This window comes from Microtus ochrogaster, chromosome 8 (genome assembly GCF_000317375.1).
Source record: "Microtus ochrogaster isolate Prairie Vole_2 chromosome 8, MicOch1.0, whole genome shotgun sequence".
NCBI lineage: Eukaryota > Metazoa > Chordata > Mammalia > Rodentia > Cricetidae > Microtus > Microtus ochrogaster.
Genome location: NC_022015.1, coordinates 34,043,507 through 34,051,371, shown reverse-complemented (window position 1 = coordinate 34,051,371; position 7,865 = coordinate 34,043,507). Strand labels below are relative to the sequence as shown.

The 7,865-nt window shown below is 54.9% G+C and overlaps 1 protein-coding gene across 2 annotated transcripts in view; it reads right to left on the bottom strand.

Moving 5' to 3' along the window:
* Window positions 1-5,687, bottom strand: part of Eps8l2 (EPS8 like 2) — a 22,741-nt gene extending 17,054 nt beyond the window's left edge. Inside the window, exons 1-4 of one of the 2 annotated variants that reach the window (XM_005351514.3) lie at window positions 5,592-5,687; window positions 2,692-2,752; window positions 2,540-2,595; window positions 1,663-1,727 (exon numbers count right to left, since the gene is read on the bottom strand). In XM_005351514.3, coding sequence (XP_005351571.2) covers window positions 1,663-1,727; window positions 2,540-2,595; window positions 2,692-2,735 — 165 coding nt within the window. In that variant the 5' untranslated portion in view covers window positions 2,736-2,752; window positions 5,592-5,687. Of the gene's footprint in view, window positions 1-1,662; window positions 1,728-2,539; window positions 2,596-2,691; window positions 2,753-5,591 lie in introns of those variants that run through there. The other variant, XM_013347813.2, reaches the window with a different exon arrangement.
* Between the last annotated feature and the right edge of the window lie 2,178 nt (window positions 5,688-7,865).

Below are 7,865 nucleotides of genomic sequence, written 5' to 3'. Positions count from 1 at the left end.
AAAAAAAAAAAAAAAAAAGAACTAGCTAGCTAGGAATATGCCTGAGTCGTTGGCCAAAGCAGCTTCTTTATTAACCAATGGTAATAAAACATATTCATAGCATACAGAGGGGAATCCACATCATCCTCTGCCTCCCAAGTGCTGAGATTAAAGGCATGTGCCACTATGCCCAGAACAGAGGAAGCTATTTCTCATCTACATGTCTAACCATATGCACAAGATACTTCTATAAAGTCAGGGCACCCCCTGTCTACCCGAAGCAGGGCAGTAGTGAGGGAAAACTTGGATTGTGCTGTGGAAGGGATGATTGGAAAGTCCTCCCATCCTCTGTATATGGCTTTCTTAAAATAAACGCATGAAGCAAGAAGCAAAAGTGGTTTGAACTACAACATCTCCCTTATAGGACAAGTCTCAAAAAGACAAGTTTTTGGGATGCAGGACAGATCAGCATGACTAGGGATTAGAGTGGGGTGGCTTTGAACACGAGGAGGTCTGAAAGAAGCCGAGGCATGGTAGAACTCTTCTATGACCCACTGTGATGGCAACAGAACCGCACCCCCCACTAATTTATTGTATAAAAAGTCAAAAGAAGCAAACACAACTTCAGTGCCCCCTATTGTTTCTCAGCCCAACCCCCTCCCCCGGGCCTCAGTCTTTCTGTCAGAGAGGAGCAAAAAAACCTTATGATACCCCTGCTCCCCTGGCCTCCGAGCAGGCCGGAAAAGTCCCCACACCAGTTGGGCAGAGTTAAGCAGTATGGACCAAAGTCCAGGAGCCAGGCTGGATGCCCCAGGTAGTTCCTCACCAAGGAGGACAAAGTTCCACCGCTGAGAAGGGTGGCACACTATCTGCAAAGGAAGAGGCATGAGGTGACCCATCTGTGCCTCTATGCCCTGTCCTTGGACACTGAGTTGCTGTGGTCACCATGTCATGACCCATTGACTCAGGTGGGTGAGCAGAACCTTGAACACTCAAGATAGCAGGATCAAGATGCCATGGGGATTCCTGATGGCTCTTGTGGTCCATTCTACAGACAGGCAGGTTCTGAGGACAGCTATCTGCCTCCCTTCTGGGGTATGGATCTTGTGTGGGGTGAGGAGACAGGAATACAGGGGACCCCTTGCCAGTGCCGGCATCTTGGGGGGCTCATCTTCCTACTTCTGTCATTCTTCACCATTATTACAAGTCCAGTCTGTGACTAGGAACACAGTCAGCCCCGGGAGGACATTTCAAAAGAAAAATTTTGAATTCTCAGTGCAAATTAAAAGTGACTAGGAGAACGGCCATTCAAGCTGGCAGCTGGCCAGAGGGCACAGGTTATGTCTAGACTCAACAGGGCCATCCATGCTCCCTGTAGCCCTCAATAAAGGATGTCTTTGTTCCAACATATTCCTCCCGATGCAGTTCCTTGTTTTGGGGCCAAGATGACAGCTTCCTTCCATGGTCTTTTCTGAGCTACATGGCCACAGGCAACAGCTTCCGGAGCAGGCTCAGGCCCCACTATGAACTCCCTCAGCCTCGAGGAAAACTGTTTCCCCACTGTGGCTGGGCCCCAGACCAGCATGGGCAGTCCTTTGTTCTCCCTTCCCACTTCTCCCTGAGCCTCAGTTTCTCTACCTGGCCTTGGAACAAAGGGAAGAGGGGGAGTTTCCTGATCCTCACCTGGACATGGTACTGTGACGTCTCATGCATGATGACGTTGGAGTTGGAGTACTTCTTCCTCTGCTCTGGATGGAGAGACAGATGTCATGCACCCCAAAGAGAAGGACCCAGTCTAGTGGGACTTGACGCCCAGGGGTCATGGAGGAGAGGAGAGTTGGGATGGGGGTGCTGCTTTCTGAACCCCGCACAGCCAATAGGGAGGACTGCAGGCTGGAAAGTAGCATTGACGCTCCTGTGGGGACCTCTGGCTTGGTCCCATGACAGGCCCCACTGGGGACCTGAGGCTCCAGAAGACAGAGACTTATTCAGAGTGTGTTGGGGGAAGCAGCCTCTCACTGAGGGTTTGTTTGTGTGGGGGCAGGAAACTCAGTCTTATGTAATGGAGGCTGCCCACTTCACTAGGGAAGGAGTCCAGGTCGGGGCCTTCTTATCCTACCAGCTACCACTGGAATACTCCTGCTCTCTGGAGCTCCTGCTTCCCAGGCCTCCAGCTTCCAGCATCTAGCATCCAGAGGCACAAATGAGGGGCATGGCTGAGCAGAAGGAGCCTGGTCCCCTGGAGCAGATACCTGGCAGCTGGGTCCCATCTGACCCCACCTACTCGATCAGGTTGCAGGGCTGCCCAGTGGAATCAATATTAATGCTCCTTGAATTATTTGTAAAGGCCTCTCTCCTTACAGCATAGCAGAGGCCGTTTCAGTGGCCAGGAGCTTTGCAGACAGACATCCAAAGTTCTCAGTGGATTAGGGTCCAAAGGCCTCCTCTGGGCACTTTGAACCACTCCAGGCTAGAGCTCAGTCTTGTGACAAGCAGGGATGAGACCACCAGGGTCACATTCATCTTCCTTAAGTTCATACCATCCTTAAATTTCACTCACCAAATAAGTCCTTTGCACTCATCTTGGGCACACCATCAGACCGGCCCAGGCTGCCACTAGAGGGGAAGAGGCAGATGAAGGCAAGGCTCACATCACACACACACACACAACACACACACACACAACTTGAAGGGAGGTAGGACAACACTTACTTGGCAGCTCCTGGGCAGCAGCTCATGGACCCTGATTGGCTCATGGTGTCCCCAGTGGTGGCTAGAGTCAAGGAGAACGAAGAGAACAGATATTAGTCTGACTGGAATCTAGAGCCCAGTGCCTGGTTTCCACCTAAGGACAGAGGAGCCCAGCTGACACTTTCTCCTGGCCTGGGTCTCCTCTCTTGATCCTGGCCCAGGGACTAGAACCTCAGTGCCTGGCCAGACTCCTCAGGGGATCCCCAGGAAGCAGTGTCCTCCAGGACCATGCTGTTGTTGGTGGTATTGGAGACCCCCACCAGGCCTTAGACTTTTGATTCTCTGCAGGGACACTCTGAGAAGCTGTTAGGAAGGCTTTGAAGGAGGAGCTGCCTGAGGAGAAGACAGCTCCTTCAAAAACCCTGAGGCCACTGAGGCCACAAGAGAGGACAGCAGGAGAGGGTAAGGCTGGAGACCTAGAAGGCACAAAGCACAGAGGGACCCCACTACTGCCCTATCCCAGGCTTCACTCCGAGGGACTCCTACATATACAAGTGGACATGCCCACAGATCCAGCAAGAAGACCAGCCCCCAGCTCCATCTTGGGAGAGCCTGAACAGGCTTGTTGTAGGGCAGAAGTTTTGGGGGTTGTTGGCCTCCTCAGTTCAAACCCAAGTGACCATATGCAAGGTTCCTCCCTGAGCAGACTTCCCAGCCCTGACGTCCCCCAGGTACATTTTGGAGAAATTGAAGCGTGGCCATCAATGTGAGCAAATTTTCCTTATAGACTAGACCTGGGCCCTTCTCTGAACATAACAGAAGCTGGTGGCCGAGAGTAGCCTCTAAGCAAATGAGAGCTGGAAAGACCTTCAGCCATAGGCTGCCTTCATGCCCATGGAGAGACAGGTAGGCAGCATTTCTGGCTGTCCTTCTGGGGCTCTGTGGCCAGCTTTCCCTGAGGTCTTGAGTCCACATATTGTCTACCTCTGTCTGACGCTATTAGCAATGCTGCCATCTCTCCTAACTTTAGTGTTTTGGTATGCTAGAGCCAGGCTGCCAGCCAGGGTGCTGGTACGAGGGCTCAGGTGCAGGCCTCCCGTATTCTAGTACTTTCTGGTTTGACCTGGTCTTGAGGGGGTGGGCTCCCAGGAGGTGAGGACTGAGGGCCTTACCTTGACAGCTCTCCTACTGCTCTCCTACCCCCACCCCAGGTCCTGCCTTGAAGAGGCTGGGCCAGATTTCTAGGTCCACCTACCCATGGAGAATGTCCGGAATGCTCATGACCTCAGTAGGTGAGCCCTGGTGTTTGCTTAATGGGATTCCTGGCTAGCTCAGCCAAGGGCACCAGGCACGTGGGGCCAGGAATACACACACCAGGGCAAAACAAACTGCTAGAGACCCAGGCCTGAAGGCACACAGACTCTGAACGGGCTTGGACACGTGGGCCTGCCCTTGGGGAAAGTAGGCCAGGACCTTAGGGATGACACTGGGGCTACTTCTAGCCTGCCGAAGACTCACTCCCAGGAGGCTTCTACAGCTAAAGGGGGGCGGGGAGCAGGAAATCCATATAATCCATTGCTGGTGAAGATGGAACACCCAGGCCCAGTAGGTGTTTTACTGTTTTCCGGGTTGAAGGGAGGCCCGGCACGTTAGAGCTCGTGGTAGGTTCGGCAGTGGAAGGGGAGGAGGCCCTGGCAGGGCAAGGAGGGCGGAAGAACTGGCTCCAAGTTCAAATTCCAGCTACACACGCTGAGTGACCTTGGGGAGGGGTCAGCTTAGTCACCTGGGTTCTTGGCTGTCCTCGTGGGAGCTGGGTGTGGCCCTGGAATGGCATGGGGGAGTCCCTTGGGCCCTGCCTGGGTCCTACTCAGGGAGCAAAGTTCAGGAATCTTCAGGTGGGAGCTGTAGAGGCTGATCCGAACTGGAAAGCTATTGGTGGGAGGGGCTGGGTGCCCCTGAAGAGACCCAGGCCGCTTGGAGGGATGGGCCGACCAGTGCTAGACGTTAGACAGGACTTGCAGAGGTCTGTACACAAGGTAGGACCACAGAGTCTAGTGTGGAAGGGGCCCCAGCAGTGCCCTGCCTCCCTCAACAGTCAAAGAAGGTTGCACGGGGGAGATGGTAGAGAGATGGTCGTGCCTTCCCCTCCTCTGCCTCCGGGGAAACCTTTGTGTAGTAGCACAGACTAGTGAGTCCCAGGGACCTTGGGCAGCCAAGCCGTGGATGTCCACAGGGCCTCCCCCTAGCTGATCTCCCTCCACCATAGGGTCTCCTGCACCATAGCTTCTCCCTGCTCCCCTGAGACTCCACACCCCGACTCTGGCCTGGAGACTGACCCAGCCTGATGTTTCCCTGGCTCTGGGTTTCTTTTGGGCTCAGACAGGCAGGAAAAGTCAACCTTCAGGCAGTTGGGTGGTATGCCCACGCCACAGTCAGATCCTGAAGAAGGTCCAGCCTGCTGGATGGAATGAAGGCCCTCCCTTCCTCACCGCCTCTCTTGTCAACTGCCAGGTTCCCCTCATCCGCTCCAGGGCTAGGAGGGGGCCGGGACCAGGGCGAGTGAGTCACACACCACCGGCTTAAAAATATCACTGAACACTGGCCGCCGCCCGCTGGACCGACGGGGCCTCAGCCGAGCGGTTCTTGAGCTAAAAGTCCAAGGGAGGTTCAGGCCCAGCCTCTCTCCCAAGTTTCTATGCCCCATTCCCCATCCGGAACCCCCAAACCTAGGCTTAAGCTGTCCCCAGAGACCCGCGATCCAGATCATCCCAAACCTCACACTCAGGTGTCCTCAGCTCCGGTGCTGGATTGCCCTCCAAACCCAGCGCCCGACCCAGGGTCTCGGGACAGAGATCCATATCCCATGGCCACTCTGGGAAACTGAGGCCCAGATTGGCAAACTCCCTGGCGGAAGCGCTCACCTGTTCGCCGGCAGCCAGCGCCTGCGCTTGGCTAGTCCCCTAGGTCAGTCTGTCAGCCCGGCCGTCTGTCAGAGCCTCACCGGCAGTGGAGCTCCCTCTCCCCGGACAGGCGGGACCTCTGCTGGGCCGGATAGGCCGGGGCGGGGCTGTGAGAGGAGGAACCTGAGCGACAGGTTACCGAGTCACCCGGGAGTAGGCACCAGGGAGGCTGAAGGAAGGGGGCGGGCCTGGGGCACCATTCCCCTCCCCATATCGTCCCCCCCCCCCTGCACAGCACAGTTCCTCCTCCCTCGCCTTCATCTGTCCTCCCAGCGGTCCCTAAAAGCACCTGGGGCCCCATCGCAGCTGGCCCTGAAGTGCAGGGTGCGGCCCCAGCTGCTCTAACAGGCTAAGCTGCAGTAGCAGGTGGGGACCTGGACCGGCCTGCAGGGGCAGTACTGGATGAAGCCTATGAGGGTTGCAGTCATGCGGGGAGCTCTCAACCAAGACCCTATCAGGTGCTCTCCACCCGCAAGTTGCCTGGGACAGAGCTCTTTAGTGGTTCAGTCTGGGGCCTGGGATTTTGTGTTCAGCTTTTGAGTCTAGGAGCTTTTAACTCCCGGGTGCGGGCCTCTCCCTTCTTCACATACAGGAGCTCCTAAAGTATCTACCTACCCCCGAGAGATGGGCTGTTTATGGAGAACCCGGCTGCCTGTCCTCACCATGTTAGCTCCCAGAATACCCTGCCCACTCTGCTGACAGCTCGGACTGGAGTTGGGTGAATTTAGAGCCAAAACTAGTTGACTAGGGGGAAAAATGGAGTTATGGCCCCGCTAGCCAAGGGTACTGCCCTTACGTGAACAGGGACCCTAAGGCCCCGGCTATTGTTCCCAGAGTTGGGGTAGAGGAAATGGGTGCTGCCAGGAAGTCAGGGTCCCAGATTACAGTCCCAGAAGGCAGGGCCCTGGCATGTTTGTCCTGGGCGGGCAGTCAGCCCTCCCTAGGGCATTGAGTGCTCTGTCCTCCAGGGCCAGCAGCATGTCTGACCCACCTGACACACTCTGGGATGCCACAGGTAGGCTGGACAGAAGGGTGGCAGAAGTGGACTTGGTCCTCCAAGCCCGGCTACTGATGAGCCCCAGAGATGCTTCCTGGTTCCCAGCCCTTACAGTTGACCTCACAGAACTGGCCCAATCTTGCTTTGCCTGTGACCTTGCCCTGGCCCAGCAAGCAGAGGTCAAGTGCTTGGCTGTAGAAAGGGAGGGGCAGGGGTTTGGGTCGGCCCTGACATTCCTGGGCAGAGCTGGAAATGGGTGAAGTGTGGGGCTCCTAGTGCTGCTACTAGTGCTCACTGACTTTGCTGTGAGGCAGCCCAAGCTGGTAGTAGTAGCTGAAGCCCTCTCTGGGCCACCGGAAACACCACCTCCATGTGGCCAGTAAGAGTAGAGGTGTTTTGTTTTGTTTGTTGGTTTATCGAGATAGGGTTTCTCTACCTAACAGCCCTGGCTGCTCTGGAACTCTGTAGACCAGGCTGGCCTCAAACTCACAGAAATCCGCCTGCCTCTGCCTCCCGAGTGCTGGGGTCAAAGGCGCGCCACAAGAGTAAAGGTGTTAAAGGCTTGAAACTCTGGCTTACTATGTGAAGTTGGCAGGCTTCCTTCCCAAAAGAGGTCCTGACTTGAGCTGCAGGGAGTGGCTGAGCCCCCCAGAGCCACTAGCCTTAGTCCATTTTGCACACCCAGGCGATGATACTTGCTCAAGCCACAGGGTCAAAGGGGAGGGAAGTGCCCCTAGGCTTTCTAGGTCACTGGTCCTTCCCAAGCCTGCCTGTGGGACAGGGAGAGAATATCTTCAGGCCATCCTGATCTTCACCGTGGTCTCCAGGAGGTGTGGGTTAAAGGAAACCAGCCAAGGACCCATGGGCATAGATGGTTCCCTATGCAGAACCCAGAGAAGGCTCTGATGGCCCAACAACCTACCACTCTCAACACACTTCACAGGCAGGCTTCTGGATAGTTACTGGGGTGGAGAGAAGACAGGTAGAGATATCAGGACAAGTCCCAGGATAGGGTTAAGAAGTGACAACAGGATGGACTCCTATATACTGGACCTGGGCAGAAGGTAGGTGGTTATAATTAAGACAAAATCATGACAGCATAGTTATTTCCCTAAATCATGACAGCATAGTTATTTTTTTATTTATCCATTTTTTAAAAATATTTATTTATCACGTATACAGCATTCTGCCTGCATGTATGCCTGCACACCAGAAGAGGGCACCAGATTTCATCACAG